The 20,856-nt window shown below is 40.3% G+C and overlaps 2 protein-coding genes across 3 annotated transcripts in view; both read left to right on the forward strand.

Annotated features, from left to right (window-relative positions):
• Positions 1 to 20,205, forward strand: part of LOC130456861 (zinc finger protein OZF-like) — a 34,327-nt gene extending 14,122 nt beyond the window's left edge. For both annotated transcript variants that reach the window (XM_056814461.1, XM_056814462.1), the window contains one exon: positions 2,278 to 20,205. In XM_056814461.1, coding sequence (XP_056670439.1) covers positions 2,278 to 3,437 — 1,160 coding nt within the window. In that variant the 3' untranslated portion in view covers positions 3,438 to 20,205. The remainder of the gene's footprint in view (positions 1 to 2,277) is intronic.
• Positions 1 to 20,856, forward strand: part of LOC130453528 (zinc finger protein 260-like) — a 498,148-nt gene that overhangs the window by 378,572 nt on the left and 98,720 nt on the right. The window lies entirely within an intron of this gene.

Here is a 20,856-nt window from a genome sequence, read left to right on the forward strand (position 1 = left end):
CTAGCCATAAATTAATATTTATATTAATCAAAGATAGTAGGGGAAAAAGAAAGATGGAAAAATAAGAGTGAGAAATATAAAGGTACTTTCCTTATTGCTTCATTTAGGTGGCTATTCTATAGCCTCCTAGAGGGCCCCTAGCCACCCTCACAGGCAGGTCTGGTTAGCAACAAACATGGAAGAAAAGAGGCCAAAATTCACCCATACCTCACTTTATCAAATTTATTCTTCTATTCATTATTTACTAAGTCTCACACGTGACATCTCCAGGGCTAGTCATGCTTTCTAATTTGACTGTGCCTCCCAGTGGTGCTGTGCAGGGGATGATTGCCCAGCACCCTGTCTCTTTGTATTCTTGACTCCATTGCTGTCTTTTTCCAGCTGCCATTCTATCCTCATCACCTTATCTACCCCATGATTTCCCTCACATAGTCATTGCTTCCAGGTCCCATGGGAGGTACATGTAGTGGAAAGGGGGAAGGGCATATTTCCTTTCACAATCTCCCCTTTCATTCTTTGGAAGACCAGCATGTTAAATCTCCTCACTTGGGTGTTCTCGGAGATGTAACATGACACGTCTCCCCCAATGAATCGTTCTGCATATGGAGCCTGTACATTTAAAGATTCTCTTCCTAGAGGTACCTCCAGGAATGCAGGGTCTTGGGCACGACCCTAGGAGAGAGCTTTAATGATCTTCACACACATAAATGTTCAACCTTCCCAGAAGTTTGGAAAGAATTTGATGTGCAATTGAGTAACAGAAAGGACATGGTGCCCATAGTCTGAAGCAGTCAGGGATTAATCTAATCACTGCATGAACCCCCAAAACATATAGTCTACCATAATGCTTGGAATCACCGCAGAAAGAAATTCGTTAAAGTTGAAAGAAGCACATGGTTATCCCAGAGGAAAAATAGCTTCCTAACAAAACTAGCCAACTCTTTACTGTTTGAGGTGCCATTCACACAATTTTAGCTCACATCTCTTTGGTCAGTGTGGGCACCTCCAAGGGGTTCCCACTAAATGGGAAAAGCTGCAAGAGGACTAAGAGTGAAGCAGGCTATGCTCTTCCTTCCAAAAAGGTGATGGAGTCAAGTTTCTGTATGAGACACATTTTCAGATACAGAAAATGCGATGCGTTTTTTTTTTTAATCTCTTACCTTCTGTCATAAAACCAATAAATCAGAAGAGTGGGAATTTTTGGCGATGGGGTTGAGTGACTTGCCCAGGGCTTACAAAGCTAGGAAGTGTTTGGAGGTGAGATTTGAACTCAGGGTCTCCCATCTCTAGACCTGGCTCTTTATTCACTGAACCACCCAGATGCCCCGTAATATCGTTCAATTTTTAAATGCTATTTATTGTAAGGAATCTTTTTTTATTTTGGTGATCAGTGTCATTTAAGGATAAATTTTTTAAAAAGAAATAAGTAATGACTGTTCCAAAAAAGTAAATTCCTTATGGCTCTGGTCAATAGAATAAAATAGTGTTGGCATTCATCTCAGTTACTGTAACAGAAAAGATGCGATTGAACATGATCCCTTAGAAAATTACAGTATGCAGGGCAGCTGGGTGGCTTAGTGGATTGAGAGCTAGGCCAGGAGGCAGGAGGTCCTAGGTTCAAATCTGGCCTCAGACACTTCCTAGCTGTGTGGCCCTGGGCAAGTTACTTGACCCCCATTGTCTAGCCTTTACTGGTCTTCTGCCTTGGAACCAATACACAGTATTGATTCCAAGATGGAAGGTAAGTGTTTAAAGGGAAAAAAAAGAATAAAGAAAAAAGAAAATTATATTATGCTTACAGATGATACATCATGAAATAATATAAATCTTCTGTATGTATGCACCAAGTAGTATAATTATCTGTGAAGAGAGGACTGAGAGTACAGACAGTCAAAGTGAAAAAGAAAGACTGAATGTAGAGACAACGTTACGGAGTTTGAGTTCTAGTCTCAGCTTTTAGGATTTTGTTCAAGTCATTCAGTCACTCTGAGCTCATGGCCTGAGCTATGAATGCAATGAGAATGCTTCCCCTGCCTGTGCTCCAAGTTTCTTGTGAGGATCTAATATGAATATGAGTAAAAGTCTTTATCAGTGAAGTCTTCCTTTAGTTGTGAGCTAATGGCATGTTGGAATGATTGATTCTGCCCATTTGTGTTTGTAGACTTTTCTCTTTGCCTGGGAAAATAGAATGAAAGTCAGTTTTTATTCTGCCAGTTGAGGAAAAGGGATGTATATGTGTTGAAGTGACTATGGGTGTGTGTTGTTTGTTTCTTTCAGAAGGAAAGATCAGACTTGAAATGAAAGAGATTTCTGCAGAGCTAAGCCTGTCTGGGGAAGAAACTCAGAGGCAAAGATGCATTGGTGATGGTGCCTGTGATTCCACTTGGAGAGAAAACTTGGATGTACATCAGAAAATCCACACTGGAGGGAAGCCTTACGAATGTAATCAATGTGGTAAAACATTTGAAAAGAGAGCTTATCTTACTGTACATCAGAGAATCCACACTGGAGAGAAACCTTTTGAATGTAATCTCTGTGGAAAGGCTTTTATACGGAGGAGCAGTTTTACTGAACATCAGAGAATCCACACTGGAGAGAAACCTTATGAATGTAATCAATGTGGAAAGGCATTCAGATCTAGAAATAGTTTGGTTACACATCAGAATGTCCACACTGGAGAGAAACCTTATGAATGTAATCAGTGTGGAAAGGCTTTTACATACGAGTCTCGTCTTAATGTACATCAGAGAATCCACACTGGAGAGAAACCTTTTAAATGTAATCAGTGTGGAAAGGCTTTTACACACAAGTCTGGTCTTACTGTACATCAGAGAATCCACAGTGGAGAGAAACCTTTTGAATGTAATCAATGTGGAAAGGCTTTCAGAGGTAGGAACGGTCTCAAACTACATCAGAGAATCCATACTGGAGAGAAACCATATAAATGTAATCAATGTGGAAAGGCTTTTGCATACAAGTTTGGTCTTAATTTACATCAGAGAATCCACACTGGAGAGAAACCTTATGAATATAATCAGTGTGGAAAGGCATTCAGATCTAGAAATAGTTTGGTTAAACATCAGAGAATCCACACTGGAGAGAAACCTTTTGAATGTAATCTGTGTGGAAAGGTTTTTACATACGAGTCTCGTCTTAATGTACATCAGAGAATCCACACTGGAGAGAAACCTTATGAATGTAATCTGTGTGGAAAGGCTTTTTCACAGAAGTCTAGTCTTACTGTACATCAGAGCATCCACACTGGAGAGAAACCTTATGAATGTAATCAGTGTGGAAAGGCTTTTACATACGAGTCTCGTCTTAATGTACATCAGAGAATCCACACTGGAGAGAAATCTTATGACTGTTACCGGCTTAGTAAAGTCCTCAGTCAAAAGTCAACCCTTATTTTCTCTCAACCACTGCCAAGTCAGTAAACAGCAGTCCTTGGGGGCAGCTGTGTGGACCCCAGCCATACCTTTGGGAACTTTTGCTCTACTGATGACCCTGGGGTCAAGATGCTGATTAAAGGAAGATTGCAGGGACCCTGGACTGGCCCTGGACGTGGGGCTTCAGCACATTGATCAGACATGGTACAAGGCTGTGCCTAATGATGGAGGAGCACACAAGTAAGAGAAATGGTTTTGTCTTATTTGGAAATAATCCAATGCTAACGTTTACATAATTCAAGCTGAATCCCTTTCTTTTTCCCGATGGAATCATGAGTATGATTACCACTTCAGTTTAGGAAGATGAGAATTAGAGACTGCTTGGTGTCTCTTGACATGAGACTTCAGGGGCCTAGAAGGGAGCCTCCGTGATCTTCAGTGTTAGGTCTAGTCATTTAAAGGTGATTAGGTACAAGAAAAAGAGAGTCACATACTGAAGCCAGAGCGTGCATTGACTACTAGGAAAGACATCCGAATGCAGAATCGAGATTGAGATTGGGGCCTAGTATCAGCCCTGGCCTAGTCTCTTAGTAAACATTAAAGAAGCATCTACTATGTTCTAGCCTCTGAGGACACAAAGGGAAACAAAACACAGTCCCTGTTGTCAGAGCTCAGAATCTAGTATACAAACATAGTGATAGTTCAGGAAGAAGTAAAAGATCATGAACCTGACTGTTAAATGATCCAGGGAAAAGAAGGTGTTTTATGAATGGAAATCCATTTAGTTAAACAGGGAAATAAGTGAATAGAAGTATGAGAACAATTCAGTTTACGAAGGGCAGAATTGGGGAACAAAGAGTAAAATAAGGAAAAAATAATATCTAGCAGTTAAATAGCACCTACTGTGTGCAGTGCATTTTATCAATATTAGCTCATTTGGTTCTCCTAAGAACCATAAGGGTTTAGTGTAATAATTATTCTCATTTTACAAGTGAAGCAACCTGCATAAGCAGAGGTCTTATGACTTGCCCAGGATCACAGTACTAGCAAATGTCTGGGATTGGTATGCTTCTATCCAGTGTACCAGAAAACTACAAATGCTCATATATGAGTGAGGTTGAAAATGAGAGAAGTTTAGAAACTTTCTTGCTGAGGGATGAATATGCCTTTTTTTTGTTTGTTTTTTAGCTCCTCAGCCAATCAGCAAAATGAATGGCAATTTACCATTTAAAATTCTTATTACTTTATCCATTGTGCCACTTAGCTGCTTAATTGGAATTGGTTGATAAGAGCAGTAACCATTGTTACAGTAGCCATGAATGTAGCTGAAGCAAACACTATGGAAGCATTTAGAGTTTGATCAAACATCAACGACTCCAAGATAATTCACCATATCTACAGACGTTGCCAATCATCTTGTCTTTTGCAACATGAGAAATATGGAAACCAGTTTTAGATGACTGCACATGTATAACCTACATCAGATTGCTTGCCTTCTCAAGGAGCAGTGTGAGAAAGTAGGGAGGGAGAGAATTTGAAACTCAGAATAAGAAAAAAAATGCTGGGTCACCAGAGCCAAGATGGCAGACAGAAATCAGGGATTTACCTATGGTTTCCCAAATTCTCCTCGCTATGACTTTAAAATAATGTCTCTGAACATTCTGGAACAGAAGAACTCCAAAAAGGATGCGGTAAAGAATTTTTCTGCCTAGAGACTTTAGAAGGCCATCAGGAAAGGTCACTCCCACCATGGTGAAAGTGGAGCAAAGTCTAGCACAGGCTATACCCTAACAGAATAATAGCAAGGCCATGCCTTACTCTGTCAGCAGCAAAGCCATGTTCCCTGACCCATCAGCAGCAGATGCCAACTGAATTGGCAGAAGCAACTTCTGAAGCTCTTAGTCCATAGACAGTAAGGGGCAGGGGGTGGTCAGACAATTTAACAGGAGATCAAAGGTCCTTTTTCTAGCATTGTGTGCAGGAGTCTGTTTCATAGCTCATATGTGGGTTCTAGTTCCAGGCCTGGTGGCAGTCCCAATGTAAGAAATACCATTAGCTACAAGCACTAGAAATAGTAGAATTTGCACCCATGAGGGATTTGGGATGCTGATCACAGTTCCAAAATGTGAAATAAAAGGCTGGTTATTCACTGTCCAGAGTATAAGCCAAGAGAGTAGTGAACACACCTCTTTGTACATCACATCACCTTGGAAGAAGTGAAAACGTATAGAACCACTACACCCCATTCCAGAGCCACCTCTGAAAACACTTACATTTCAAAACTAAACACCAGGTTTCAAGCAATGCCTCCTCTACCCCAGGAGCAGACTTCAAATTTAGCATAAAAGTCAAGAAATAGGCTATAGAAATGAGCAAACAACTTTGAAAAAGCACTTCACCATTAAAAGTTGCTGTGGTGACAAGAAGATCAAAACAAATTGAAAATGACAAAGTCTCAAAGAAAAAAGTGAATTAATTTCTGGAACAAAAAAAATCCTATAAGAGCTCATAAAAGGATTTTAAAAATGAAATAAGAGAAATAGAGGGACTTTGAGAAAATAATTGAGTGATGAATGAAATAAATTTTTTAAAAGGGTCCTTAGTTGGGTAAAAGAAGCACCAAAAATATTGAATAAAAAAATGTTAAAAAGAAGGGCACAAAAATATATTGAATAAATGAACTTCTTTAAAATCAAAATTAGCCAAATTGTAAAAAGATATACAAAAATGTACTGAAGGGAACTTCTTAAAAAGTAGAGCTAGTCAAATGGAAAGTAGAGCTACAAAAGTTAAAAGAAGAAAATAATTTCTTTGAAATTAGAATTGGGCAAGTGGAAGCTAATTCCTCCATGAGATTTCATGAAAAAAAAATTTAAATCAAAAGAATACATAAATTGAAAAAAACTAAATATCTCATTGGAAAAATAACTGACCTTGAATTGATGCAGGAGAGATAACTGAATGACTGTACAAACTGAAAAGCATGATTTAAAAAAAAAAAAGCTAAATTCTAGGGCTTCCAGATTAAGCAGGAAATATAGCAAACAATCCTCTGAATTGAAACAAAATTCAAATATTGTGTAGCCACAGTCATTATACCACAACATTTAGCAGCTTTGATATTAAATGACTGGTTAATTTCGAATATGATATTCCAGAGTGTAAAGGAACTAGGATCACAACCAAGCATCATCCACCCAGTAATACTGAGTACAAACATTCATGAAGAAAAAAGGAATGTTTAGTGAAATAGAGTTCTTCTTAAGTATTTTTTTGTGAAAGGGACAGAGCTGAAAATAAAATCTGATTTTCAAATATAAGTCTCAAGAGATGCATAAAAGGAAAGGAAATCCTAGAGCAATCAGTAAATTTAAGCTGCTTACGTTCCTTCGTGAAAAGATGACATTTGTAATTCCTAGGAACCTTATCATTATTAGGGCAGTTTGTAGGGCATGGGTATGAGTTTACTATAATGAGATGAATGCATTAAAATATTAAGGGGTGAGATGGATGTATTGGAAGGAGGGAAGGGAAAAGTCAAATGGGTTAGTTTTCTCACAAAAAAGAGTCAAAAGAGCTTTTGAAGTGGGGGATTAGGTGGAGTTGTGGAGAAGAATTTATATTTTATTGAAAATTGGCTCAAAGGGCAAATAAAATATACACAACTGAGTATAGAAATACCCTTTGCCTTGTAAGAGAATAGGGAAAGGGGATGAGAAAAGAGAATTGGTTAAGTGGAAGAGGCAGTAGTCAGAAGCAAAACACTTTAGAATGAATAGAATGAAAGGAGAAAAGCAAGTAAGATAAACAGGGGGAAAAAGGATAGGAAAAATATCCAGTTAATCCTAAGGTAAAAAAGTTTACAGCAAGTTTCTCTAAACATGAAGAATATATGTGTATATTTAGGAAAATGAAAGTTAAAATACCTTAGGTACTTACCTTACACCTATCTGATTGGCTAATTTGAGAGAAAAAAAATAACATGGGGGAAATTTGATATGCTTATGTATTATTGGTGGAACTATGAACTGATTCAAACATTCATGGGAACAATTTAGAAGCTTGCTCAAAAGTTTCTAAAACTATGCAATATCATGACCAGGTCTGTAGCCCAAAGTTATCTTTTTTGGGGGAAAAAAGGTCTATTTGTACAAAACTTTCTAGCAGTTCATTTTGTGATGGCAAAGAATTGGAAATTGAGGGGATGCCCATCAATTGAGAAATAAATGAAGTTTTGCTATAATGATTATGACAGAATACTATTCTGCTATAAGAAATGATGAAGATAATTTCAGAAAAAAACTTAAAAAGCCTTTAATGAACTGATTCAAAGTAAAGTGAGCAGAATATGGAGAACATTGAACACAGTAGTTGCAATATTATTCAGTGATCAAGTGTGAATGAATTAACTATTCTTAGCAATACAATGATCCAAGACAATTCTGAAGGTTGCTACTCCCAAATGCTACTCCCAAAGAAAACTGATGGAGTCTGAATGAAGATCAAAGTCTTCCTTGATTAGATTTGCTTTTGTCAGGTCTTGGAATGCAGGGGGGGAAAGAATGCCTCGGAAATTCTCTTCAACTGGAGACTCATCATGTTACTTCAAGAAGCATTTCTCAACCAGTTCTCTTTTATAAAGCACCTACTAAGGGCCAGACAGTAGACTATGTGCTAAGGATTAAAAGGAAAAAAAAGGATGAAATGATAACTCCCTGGAGGACCTTGCATTTTATTGGTTTATGTCAACAAGCATTTATTAAACATTTTGACACCAAGAAATACTAGGCTCTGGAGATACCAGGCTTTGATTAAAAGGAAAAACCAGAAACAAGTTGCAAAAACTATATTCCCTCAAATCCCAGCATGCCCACATGTGCATTTCCATTTCTACTATTGAGGTCTTAGGTCTCAGAAAGGCTTATTAAGTCCTGCAGGGGCCTGTCGAAGAACCTCGAAGAGCTTTTACTTCTATAAACTTGAAACATAGGAATTAGGAAGCTCATAGGCTGCTAAAAGGTCTAGCTCAGAAATTTCCTCATTTCAATCTCTGGAGCTCCTGAAAAGCTTCTGGGGTCAACATGAGTTGTAGGTGCTCAATAAGCAACAAATCTGGACCCAGAGCCATAAACAAGTCCAGGCTAGAAGCTACACAGGACAAGAGAGTTTCCAACAAAGCAATCTGGTTTTACCACAGGTTCTAAATATACTTCAAGGAGAAGATGTCCACAAAGGCATGCGAAACCTCAACAGCATCATCGTAGAGTCAGGCTGGCTCCAGAGCTCCCTCCTGAATTTCACAGGTTGGGTTTTCCATATGATATCTCAGAAATGAGGCAAGTCTAAGCAGGGGCTTTCTAAAGGTATCAGAAATAGATCCAAGCTTCCATCTTCCCACAGTGATAACATTAACAAGGTTCTTCTCCAGCCAGAGTTGTTTTCTGGTAAAAAGCAAAGGGAATGTTGGCTCTGCCTTTTCCCCATCACGTATCCTTATTGGGAAGACTACTACAAATGATCTCATGTAATTGTGTGCTCTAGGCCTTTCCATCTACTTTCCCTTTGATATTTGATTGATTTTTTTTCTTCATGCCTAAAAGGAGATAAACAACTTTCTCCTTCCAGATTGAATCCTTTTGGTGACAAACAAACCAAACCAGAGACAGTGAATTCAGTCTCATGGGCACATCTCTCAGTGGAGATAACCTACCCTGGGAATCAAGTGTTCTGATCCTCTGGGGAAGAGGGAGGTCTGAGACAGCCACTGTTTGATAAAATTGCTCAGAGATCTTCTTGTGTCAGTCTTCCTATTGACACTACTGGAATCACTGAGTATGAATAATATAGAGTGTATATGGTTCTAGTGGTTCCATCCATTTCTTGCTAGATGGGTACAATGAGCAGTAATTGGACTCCCACCCTATTTGAGTAGCCCTCTACCCCTCCTAAATCCATGATTTTACCCCTAGTCAGTATAATCCAGTTTAAAGACATTCCATAAGGTGGCTGATTATTTCTTGTGTATTAAAATATATTATTGTACATTGAGTCAGTTAAGGATAATCAACTAATCCCAATATGTAACACAATTCAGAATAAGTGGGCAAGGAAGACTCCCAGACCTCCAGCCTGGATGGTCTGAGTACTGTAGGATAGAAATGTTCTAATGGGTTGGAAGGTCCCTGCAAAATGTAAAATGTCTCCTAGTTAGGAGTCTGTTGCCCAACATTTGGGTGGGATTCTGCCTGCTCTGTACTTACATTTGTAAGCCCATTACTCAACAATAGAGGTGGAAATCTACTAGCCCTTTACTTTGTGAACCCTAAAGTGACTGTGGGACCCCCAAGGAGATTCTGTACTTTGTACTGTCCCATCTGAACTGTCTGATGAGACTTCAGGATTATAAAACTTGACTCTGAGCATGAGACAGTCTCAGATAGTGGCCAGGTCCCTTTAATAAATAGTAATTGGCTCAGAGATCTGCCTCAGTGACCTTATGTATAGTTTAGATCATTTCTGGCATTACATTATGGTTACCCCTGATAGGATGATGAGCTGTCGACCTTCCCTAGATGCTCCATCCCACTCCTCATGGTACTCCTCCCCGTTTAAAAAATGGGAAGCTAGTACCTGGATGAATTTTCGCCATTGGCTCACCCACCAAGAAAGACTTGGGTTGGTGGGTCTCTACTGTTGCTACCCAAATTCTCCAAGCTTAAGATATCTTCCCATGGCTATAGATTGGTGACTTTACCTGATATTACTCCCCACAACACCCCACAAATTTAAAGGGGTAAAAGAAGGTCCCAATTGTATTGAAAGTGACTAATTGGGTTCATGACTAAATTATGTGAATTAATTAAATTATGTAAATTTCTTGAATTATTTGGGCACATTTTCAGCTTTTAAAGCCTAGGTTGAATTTTTTTTTCTCATCAGAGCTAGGGACGTATAACAGAATCACTGCTACTGCCACTTTTTCAGCCTCCAGCCAGGAAAACCATTAAACAAAAAAAAATTGCAAGTTTCAAATAGATTTTGTACTTGCTGGTGGTCAGGGATGGAAGTTGGTTCTTTTTAAAGGATATATATTTTATTTCTTATAATATGAATAAAGTAATTTTCAGTGATATTAGGGCTTCTACTTAAGACACTGAAGCCCTAATGGGCTCATCTGAGGCCTCCAGTGGCCTATTTCAGAAATGTGAAATTCGGGAACTTTCTAAAATAGATCCCTGAATCTTAAGAGTATTTATTATAAGCCAGGACCCCATAATGATGCACTCAGTGCCTCCAGGGTTAGTCCACAATCCTTCTAGTTAGAGAGAGGGAAGAGGATAGGGGTACAATCTTCAGAAGAGGAACCTCTAAGACATTTAGTCCTCAGAAGCAGAGCCTTTGGGTATCCAGCTGTGTCTGAAAAAGATCTAAAGTTGCCCTCTCCTGAGTAGGGGTGCCCACAGGATGGAGGGTGCTAGTATCACATGTTAAAGGATTCAGAGAAATTCTTTTGGCTACAATTTGAACTTTGTTACTATTCTACCCTTGGAAAGTGATTGGCTTTAATTGACTTCCAACCTTCTTGCCCTGTTATCCCCAGGCCTGCCAGATGAGCAAGGCAAAAGAATGAGAACAGCCTACAGCTCCCTAAAAGGCCTGCATGAGTACAACTTGGCCTTACCTGAGCTGTCTGTTCTTTGGGTTAATCCAAGTTAGCAGGTGCTTCCAAGCTTTTGTTTTCAGTGTGTGCTTTTTCGCTTTGGTCTGATCACCTGGAGAGAAATGATTATAATAAAGCAAAACTTTAAAAAATTCTTCAGAGAAGATAATATCCCTTTTCTCTTCAAAGAACCCAGTGTTGGTCACATTGAAAGGTAGACACAAAATCAATTAAAGCGTACATTTGTGATAAAATGCTTAATTTCTTTACTGAAATTTTCTAAATTGGAGCAGAAATGCCTCAGTGGATTAAGAGCCAGGCCTGGAGATGGAAGATCCTGGGTTCAAATGAGGCTTCAGATTTCCTAGTTGCATGACCTAGGCAAGTCAATTAACCCCAGTTGCCTAGCCCTTACTGCTCTTCTGCCTTAGTATTCTAAGACAGAAGGTAAGGGTTTTATTTTTTTTTTTTAAGAAAGAAAATTTCTCAATTATAATTTGCACGATTTCATGAAATACTGTTTAGAAAGCCCTTACTTTCTGCCTTAGAAGCAGGACTGTGTATTTGGACCCATGGCCTCCTGTCTCCAGGTCTGATTTCTATTCACTGAGCCACCCAAGTACCCCTTTCATGAAGTATTTTTGATGAGTGTCAACAGAACCCAGTTGGGATGTTTCAACCAAAACTTATAGCTTGAAATTGCTTTTGACAGTGGAAGTTGAATTTTTAGAGCTGATTTAATGTAGTTTTCACAGAAATGTTAAAATAAGGAACTTGGAGAGACAGTACAGGAAAAATTGGAAGAAAAATTATGTGAGCCTGAATAATTCCACCATTTGAGACTGACATTTGGCATTGAGGGAGTGGTTCCGGGAGTCAGAGGTCTAATAATGTGTTACTGTCATATTAAAAACTAGACCCTTCACTACTGATGGTCCCAGCAACAAGGGATACGTTCCCCCTCCTTTTGGTCGTATAAATTGTTGTTGGGATGATGGCATTTCTGTTGTGTAGGAGCGACAAATTAGCTGCAGTAAAAAGATGTGAAAATTAGAATCTATTTACCTTTTTGTTGCTCCTAACGCAAAGTAAGCTCTGTTGGTAACCTTGGAATAGGACTCCTGAATTGAAAGTAAACTCAAGGGCAGCTGGGTTGCTCAGTGGATGGAGAGCTAAGCCTAGTGATGCAAGATCCTGGAATCAAATTTGGCCTCAGATACTTTCTAGCTGGGTAAGTCACTTGACCCTCATTGCCTAGCCCTTCCCACTCTTCAGCCTTGGAACCAATATTGTATTGATTCCAAGAAGGAAGGGGAGGGTTTTTAAAAAAGAAAGTGAATTTAGAGGGAAAATGCTGCGATATGATCTTTTTGCGTGGGTTGGTAGGTAGGAAGGACATAAAGACAGAAAATAGAGCATTCAACATGTTCAGCCTGTCAGTTCCACTTCAGATGGTCAGAGAGAGAGTGGGACAAAAATAGAAGGGATTTTTATGGAGGTTTCAAGGTATGGGGGATGTGGGATTGTTAGTCCAGCAGGTGGTGGGATAGAAATATCAGCATTATATTGGCAATCCACAACAAGACAAAGGATTAGATATCAACACTGAGTGCCATAGCCAGTGACCAGACCAGAAGCTCATTTGAAAGTCCTGCCTCTGGAGCTGACCCCATCTCATTCAGATGCTGAGTTGGTGTGTCTGTGGCATTACAAAGAAGCTATTGCAATTGCATGGCAGCCTTCCAGGCTGCAAACCATGGTAGAGGTTGCAGTTCCACCAAGTCTGAGCCCAGTCCAGTTTAAGCATTCAGACATCAATCCTGTGAAATATCAGAAACATATCCCTAAGTCTGCTGCATGAGCACTTTGTTCATTTGAGTCAGCATCTTTAATACATTCATGATTCATTTAGACCTGGAACCCTTCAAGAACCATGAAGCAAATAAAAGTAATTAAAACTGAATATTTCTTGGTAAAGAGGAGACAGATCAAGAGATTATCTTTAAAAATTATTGCGACATACCCACTAAAGAAGTCACTTCCCTATTGAGCCATTGAGATGAATATAACAACCTTCAAGCCTTTTGCCTAAAATTTATATGATTTAGTATGATATTTTAGGACATACACACACACGTGTGCACACACACTCCCCAACCACTGCTCTGATCTGAATTTGTTCATTGAGCTTACATAGTTCATTTAAATGGGACAACATTCAATGTTATTTGGCAAAATTATGTTTAGCATCTTATGAGCTGGACTTCTGAAAAAATGTATTAAATCCTCAGAAGGCTTCTATCTTTTTCTAAATGAAAACTAGTTTTATTAAGTTTTTGATTTGGAGCACATAGTAAACTACCACTTATAAAAATGATGAGATTGTAAGTGATTCCTATTGCCCAAAAGTCTTCAAAGAAATGAGAATTATTTATACAGTTCAAGCCTCTAAGAACCAAAATTGGGACAATATTGTAGTTAATTGGTCTCCTGTAATAAAAACCTGTGCTAATTCATTCAGGAAAAATTCAGTGCAGAAAAGATCAAGTTTAGATAATCTCTTAGACTAGAGGAATTAAGCCAGTAGGAGAAGTGTTGATAAGAAAGGTCCAGGCCTAGAGAGGGGCTATTAAAAAAAAAAAGGGAGAGAGTTTAAGCAAGTAGGAATGAGAGAAGAAAGAGCTGAAGATTAAGGGAAAGTTGGGGTTTCCTTTGTTGACTGGGAAAAAATACAGAACTATTAAATAGTCAAAATCACTCTTTAATCAAGGGCAAAAGGGGTTCAGTGCCATAGTAGGCCTCAACACAGAGCTAAGTGCCACACACAACTGCACAGAGTCCAAGGATTGAACTCTGGCCACTCTGGACACTGACCCCTGGGAGTGCCACCATGCAAGATGGACTCCAGGGAGCAAAAGAATTTGGGGAACCTCTAGACCATTTGGGGAGTCCAGGGGTGGGGAATGATGATTGACACACTATAGCTACAAGGAAATGGTAGTGTTCCAATTATACTGACAGGATACAATCAGGCTTGGGAAAGGAATCCTAGCTAGGGGCTGGAGTGTATGGAAAGGGCAACTTACAGTGGATACTAAAGAGTGATTCCTGCCCAGGTGTGGATTTTCTGGGGAAAAGGTCTTGTTAGGGTCTGGGTTCTCGCCCACCACCAAGGAAGACCAGTAGACAATGCAATTAAGCAAAAGGGTCATTTATTGCTCTGGTGTGTACCAAGGGAGCTCAGCAAAGGAGTTCCAATTGTAGCTCGTGGATGCTGAGATATATATACCCACCAGCATGTATGGCCCCCCAGTCCTCATCTGGTACATACTATTGTTGGAACTTTGACATAGTGTTGCCAGCATGTATAGCCCCCCTACCCTTATCTGGTACATACTATTCTTGAACTTTGACATGTTAATGTTGCTGGGGTCTGCTTGGCCCCTAAGTTCTTATCTGGTACATACTGTTGCTGTGACCTTGACATATTCATGTTTCTGAACTTCCAAGGCCGGGTAGTTTCTTGCTTAGGCCTCCCTCACTCTGATACAATAGGGGAGACTCCCTGAGACAAAAAGGGTCCTTAGGATGGGCTTAGTCCCAGCCAACTAGGATTGTTAATTCCCCTGAAGGTCTCCCACTCAGGCTGAAACTGCCAGCTTGAGATTCCCTTGAGGGTGGGTTCCCTTGGGAAAAGGGAACCAGGACAAACTTTGGGGTGTCCAACCTATAAGCGAGTCCTGAACCCTGGGGTTCACCAGACCCCACTAGGGCACAAGTTTGGGGTTCCTAGATTTCATGTGTACACTTTAAAATAACAATGTGATTATGTAAAGGATTTGAAAGTCATTTTGGAGTTTGGATAAAGCAGATTTGAGATCCCACTAGACTAAACAGGAGTTGTACTAAGGTTTCCCTTTGCATAACTGTAAGATTACAAAATGAATTTTATAAGATTTCCAGGAGGTATTGTTTCACCTTAAGTCAGTCAATTCATTTGTATTTGTTTGACTAGTGATTGTGACATGAGCACTGTACCTCAGAAACCCAGGCGAACTATTATCAGGGAAACTCCCTTGCTTTACCTCCTCCTGTCTCTTAACCTAGAAACACCCAATGACCCCCCTAGGATCCTGAGATGTTTATCCTCTTTGATAGTCCTCTAGATTTAACATGGACAAAGAGATGAATCTTTATGCCTCCAGGCAGACCCCAGTCAGATGATCACCCCACCCCACCAAGTGTTTGATGGACTAACACACTATAGGTCACATCCATACCATGACATAGCATCTGTTGTTAAAAGTATAAATTCCCCAGAATTGATGTCATCTGGGGGACAGCTTCTCCATGGATGCTGTCCTCATGGAGAACAGCCTCTCCATTCATGCTGTCATGCCAGGAACTGCTCCCCATCTTGCTGTCCCACCTTGCTATCTTCCTGGCCATTCTCAGCATTACTCCCTAAACTAATAATTTTCTCTTTTTGTTTTAAAGCTAAGTTTTGGAGTCTTGCATTCTTGCAAAAGGTATCCTTCCCAAACCCCATGGTATCCTTCCCGAACCCCAAAGATATTCTTCCTGCACAAAACATATTGGCTCCCAAAGTTTTTGGAAGGAGCCTTTTCTTTGACTCCTGAAACCCCCATCTTTTGGGTGATGTCTTTGTGGGAACTCTTTCGTGCTCTCTTTCCCATCGGCCACAGATCAGTCTGACCTCTGGAGTTTGGGGTCTATCTGCCAGCTCCCCCTTCTACACTGGAAGAAGTTCTGGTGTGTGGAAAGTCTTGCCACCCCAGTGTTAAACTGAGTGATCTTGGTCAGTCAATCTCTGTGGACACACAGTTGTTGACCCTTCAGTGTGGAATTGGTCATTCCGCATCTAAATGGGGACAGGAACAGAGAGTATTTCCTCAGTGTACGCGGGTATTGTGGGGTGTTATGGAGTTTGGGTCAGAGCAGTCAGAGAAGTGGCTCTTATAGGCTCTTTGGTGGCTAGATCTGCCCTATGATTCCCTCGGGCTATGTTGGAATCTAGACTGATGTCCTCTGCAGTGGATGACAGCGATTTCACTAGGTAAAGTGACTGCCTCAAATAAACTCAGGATTTCATTCTCGTGTTTCAAGGGAGAGTTTTTGGTAGTTAATAAACCTCTTTCTTTCCATATAGCCCCATGAGCGCGTAAAACATGAAAGACATATTTTGAGTCCATGAAAATATTTGCCTTTTTCCCTTTAGAGAGCTACAATGTTCTTGTGAGGGCAATCAGCTCTGCTTTTTGTGCTGAAGTCCCTGTGGGGAGTCCCTTTGCCTCAATGGTGACTGTCTGCAAGACTATGGAGTACCCCGCTTTCCTTACCCCATTCTCTATAAAGGAGGACCCATATGTATACCAGCTGACCTCTGCCTCAGGGAGGGGAGAATCTTTGAGGTCTGGTCGGTTGGAGAAAGTGTCCCCTATCAATTCCTCACAGTCATAGGAGGTGGGGTCTTCCGGAAGAGGGAGGAGGGTAGCTGGATTCCATGTCCTGCATACCTTCAGGGTAAGGTCAGGTGTGTCCAGTAAAAGAGGCTGGTACTTAGTGAGGCCGCCCCTAGAGAGCCATCTGTGACCTCTAGCCTCCAGAATGCTGAGGAAACTATGTGGGATCAGGATTTCTAGGGGTTGACGCAGAATTAGTTTAAGTGCCTCTTCTGCCATGAGGACCATGGCAGAGACTGCCCTCAAGCATGGTGGCCATCCCCTGCTAACTGAGTCGAGTTGCTTGGAGAAGTAAGCAATGGGGTGGAGGTCAGGTCCTAGGTACTGAGCTAGAACACCTAGGGCAACCTGCTTTCTCTTATTGGTAAACAAGAAAAAGGTCTGGAATCCCTAGGGCAGGGGTGGAAGAAAGCCGGGTTTTTAAGAGTGAAAAGGGTTGTTCCTGGTCTCCCCCCCCCCCCCCCCAATCCAGTGGTTCCAAATCAGGCCCCTTAGTGGCCTCATAGGTTTTGCAATGATCCCGAAATTAGGTATCCAAATACGGCAAAACCCTGCCATACCCAGAAAAGGTCAGAGCTGTCTTTTGGTGGAGGGGACAGGAATGGACAGTATGGCTTGTTTCCTGTCTGTGGTCAGAGAGCAGGAATTTGGGGTTAGGGTTTGACCCAAATAAGTTACAGACTGGGAGACAAGTTGGGCTTAAGAAGCAGAAACCTTGTAACCCCATTCTCCTAGAAAAGTTAGAGTAGAAATGGTGTCTGTGATACAGGCAGCCTCAGATGGACTAGATATTAAAATGTCATCGACATACTGCAAGATTGAGCTGCTCGTGCGTCTCAGGGCTCTAAGATCTTTGTTGAGGGCAACCCCAAAGTAATGGGGGATGTCCCTTAATCCTTGTGGGAGCATGGATCACGTGACCTTATGGGGTCGGGGTCTGAGGGAGAAACCCACTCAAAGGCAAAGAGGAATCTGCATTTTGGGTGCAAGGGTATGCAAAAGAAGGCATCTTTCAAGTCAGTGACAGAGAACCACTGAGAGTTCCCTGGTATCTTAGTTAAGATTGTATATGGGTTTGGGACAATGGGGTGAACAGAAATTATTGCTTCATTAACATGCCTGAGATCTTGAACCATACACCAGCTACCATTTTGGCTTTTTCACTGGCAGAAGGGGAGAATTGCAAGGGGAAGAGCACTCTTCCCAGCGAAGGGAAGGGAGGGAGTTTCCCTGATAATAGTCCGCCTGCATTTGTGGGGTACAGTGCCCATGTCAGCATAACTATGTAAGATTGTAAAATGAATATTATAAGATTTCTAAGACATGCTGTTTCATCCTTAAGTCAGTCAGTCAGTCAATTCATTTGTATTTGACTAGCGATTGTTGGTAAGGATCATGTTTCTTTGAATAGCTTTTCTAAAGGCTTTTGTAAAAATGAATGACTACCTGCCCGGGCTACAACCACCAAGCTTCTGTGTGGGGAGAGAGATGCTCTTTATCTGTGTGAACCTTAAAAAATTCTCAGACCCTACTTCATAAGGTTAGGATTGTGAACCTTAAAAATTCCCAGACCCTACTTCATAAGGTTGGGTTAAGACCATTCTCCAATTTAAACAATGAGGGAACTTAGATCAGGAATGTGAGAACTCTACTTAGATCAGGAATGTGAGTCCTCTACTCCACCCCTACTTAGGTCTGCTTTGGGGGAAGAAACTCCTTGCTGAACAATGAAAAGTACTTAAACCCATACTTATAGTAAGACAAAAAATTCTTAAGTTGTGCCTATTTTTAGATCTAATACAATAGGGTGCTAAGTACCTATAAAGGTCAGACAACTTGTGAATTTACAAGGAGCAAAGAGGTGAGAACTTACTCAGAGATTCTAGTCTACTCAGATGTGAATTACTCAAAAGTTCAAGTCTACTGAGGTGTGAATTAAGAATGGTCTGTCCTTTAAAAAACATCTACTGTGATTGGTAGATTGGAGAACTTAGGGGAGGTGACACAGGAGAAAATTCCCTTTATAAGGAGAGGAAAAACTGAGTCTCAGGACAGTCAGAAGAATCTCTCTCTGGAGAAGGATGGCTGGCCTGGTGTCTGAACACTAGAATCCTTGCTTGGACAGATCTTGTGGTGAGTGATTAAAGACTGACTGATCTCTCTCTTAAGACTCAGGTCTAGGCCATGTTGGCTAAGATCCTTCATACTTATTCCTCTCTTATTCTCTGTCTCCCTTTCTTTAATTCCTCATTTGTATGAATTAAAATCTCTATAAAATCCAGTTGACTTGGGTATATTTCATAATTGGGAATATTTCCCTAGCGACCACCTTATATTTGATTTAAAACAAGACACTGTCTTGAAAACATATTTTCCACGGTCACAATTTACTCATCCACTCTTATATCTACTACAATTTATGTCTTCCACTATTTTAATCACTACAGTTTATGGCTTCCACTATTTTAACTCTTACATCTGCCCTCTGGAGACACAGTGATAAGGTTCAAATGGGAAAATAAAGAGAAATTATTTGCCTTTTTGGGCAATTTAAAGAAATGCTGATAAAAAAACCATTGTGGAGGTTTTGGAGGGCCGCCATGATTGTTTTGAACACCAGCTAACTGAAAACAGCAGACCCTTTGGAAATGGGGCTGTAAATATTGCCATTGGTATTTATAAATCAAGAACTGACTTGGCTGAAATTTTTGTTCAAAGACTAAAAACTATGAGGTGGTTTCATTTACAAGATGTGTTCTCCTCTTTAAGGATATTAATACAGCAGAATTGAATACCAATTTGTAGCTTGTAAGGGAAAAATATTACTAGTACCCACCTCTCAGGGAAAGGACCACATTATTGTTTTAATAATGTTTTAAAACTTTAAATCATGAAACTTTCCAGATTAGTAGGGGAGAGTATCAATAGCATTTATATTTTATCAGGAAATGACTCATTCCATGATACCTGAAGACCATGATTCTGATCCCTCATGAGGTGACACTCATATGGCAAGAACTCCTTCATCTTGGCTGCCCACCTTGAGAGTAAATTCATCTAAACAGTGTCCTTAAAATGGGCTGTCCAGAAGCAAACACAATAATCTAGTTATTGTCTGCCCAGAAAAGAACCTCCTCATTCCTGGAAACTCCACCTCTCTTTATGCAGCATCATATTTTTGGTTGTAGGAGAATGTGTTTCTCATATTCTGTATTCATTTTCCTATCTGAGTAAAAAGGCCCAAGTCAGTTCCTGGATAGTTTAGAGAATTACTGTGTTCTTCTGTCTCTGGGGTCTAGGTCAGAGATTCTAGGCAGTCTGCTGCTTTTTGTATTTCCATTATTCTTAGGAATCCTGAGGAATATGTTTCTTTCACAGATTCTGGCTAACAGGAACATTTTTATAATGATTCTTTTCATTGTCCTAAGACATTCACCTTCCTATCTGTGGAGAAGGGAGGACAGTTTGATGGCCTACCTCTTCATTAGCTCTTTACCCATTAGAGATGTATTGGCATGTTCAAGGGAAGGGCAGAATAATGAGTTCAAAAATTCTATTTATTGATCTGCCTGTCCAAGCTCTGGGATCTCTAATCAAAAGGGCCATTGACCTATGTGTTACTTTATTGGTTAGGATGCTAGCCTGCTCAATAAACTATATTCTTCCCCCCAAATCAGTCTCTCTCAATAATTTTAATCATAACACACAATCACACAAATGATAGATTGAGCTTTCAATATAAAACACTCCTCCCACCCCGTATACACATATGTACACAAACTTTTAAAAATTGCTATTGATCCTGTTAACTTGGAAATAACACCGGAACTATTAAATAGTCAGAAAAGCCAAGTCTTTAATCAGGATAGGGATGAGTCCAATATTTGGCCCTTTATTCAGAGCACAGGGCCACAACTTTTTCAGGGTATAAACCCTGAACTCCAGGGATATTACCCCTAGGGAGTGCCACAATCCTAGAAGAGGACTCCAGGGAACAAAAGAATTTGGGGAACCTATATACAATTTGGGGGATCCAGGGACAAGGAAAGATGATTGACATCATTATATCTACACAGAGAATGGGAGTGTTCAAACTACATTGACAGGATACAATTATGCTTGGGAAAGGAATCATAGACAGAGGCTAGGGTGTAAGAGAAGGGGCTACTAACAATGGATACTGAAGGATGGTTCCTCCCCAGGTGTGGATCTTCTTGGGAAAGGTTCTGATACAATAGGGGAGACTCCCTGAGACAAAGAGGGTCCTTAGCATATGCTTAGTCTCACTCAACTAGGACTGTCATTTCCCTGAGAGTCTCCCACT

Source organism: Monodelphis domestica, chromosome 2 (assembly GCF_027887165.1).
Source record: "Monodelphis domestica isolate mMonDom1 chromosome 2, mMonDom1.pri, whole genome shotgun sequence".
NCBI lineage: Eukaryota > Metazoa > Chordata > Mammalia > Didelphimorphia > Didelphidae > Monodelphis > Monodelphis domestica.